At 44.4% G+C, this 710-nt stretch overlaps 1 protein-coding gene across 1 annotated transcript in view; it reads left to right on the top strand.

The window, feature by feature from the left end:
* The window catches only part of KLHDC2 (kelch domain containing 2), a 16,752-nt gene that overhangs the window by 11,740 nt on the left and 4,302 nt on the right, over nucleotides 1–710 (top strand). Inside the window, exon 10 of the mRNA XM_010162496.2 lies at nucleotides 205–277. Within this exon, the coding sequence (XP_010160798.1) occupies nucleotides 205–277 (73 nt within the window). The remainder of the gene's footprint in view (nucleotides 1–204; nucleotides 278–710) is intronic.

Raw genomic sequence — 710 nt, 5'->3', positions numbered from 1 at the left:
CCCTTCTGACTTTGCTCCCATAAGCCATTATTAAAGGACTGTTTTCAAATAGCCCAATGTTTCATAGGGTTTTTCCTAAAAAAAAAAAACCCACTTGATTAAGAACAAAAATGGGCTGTGTTACACCAGAGCACGTGTTTATTGCAGCAAACGTGAAAGAACTAAGAGAGTGCTGTTTATATTTGGGGTTTTGCTTGTTTTCAGGTGATGCCTGGATTTATTGTATCAGCAAGAACGAGTGGATCCATTTTGAGCATAACTATGCTGAGAAACCAAGGTATGGTAAACACTTTCTTGGAAACTTATGAAAAGGAGTGAGGAAGTTTTTAATGTGAGCTGTCAGAGAGAGGACACACGTTCCTCTTCACAGCACTCGTTTTTCTTAACGATCCAATACACATGCCAGCTTCTACCCCAGAAGTGCAGGTGGGAATTGAATGTACGTGCACAATGCAAGGTCAGTACCACTGTGGGACTGGTGCTGGAGGTAGCAAATAGCTGGATGCTTGTGAAACAGCAGGAAACGTGGGGGTTTAGGGTTTGATCTCCTGGCTGCAGAGGTGTCTGAGCTGTGAGTGCCCAGCACAAGAGGTAACTGGAAGCTGTGTGTTCTTGTTCTGCCAGCCAACTGGACACAAACAGGTCTCACTGTTTGGAGCATCCTCGCTGGTGGTTAATCCTGTGCACACCCAGGATATTTTTTGTCTTCC

The sequence above is a fragment of the Antrostomus carolinensis genome, unplaced genomic scaffold, assembly GCF_000700745.2.
Source record: "Antrostomus carolinensis isolate BGI_N321 unplaced genomic scaffold, ASM70074v2 scaffold43392, whole genome shotgun sequence".
NCBI classification, from domain to species: domain Eukaryota; kingdom Metazoa; phylum Chordata; class Aves; order Caprimulgiformes; family Caprimulgidae; genus Antrostomus; species Antrostomus carolinensis.
Note: the sequence above shows the minus strand (reverse complement) of the source record. Positions and strands in the feature narration are given on the sequence as shown.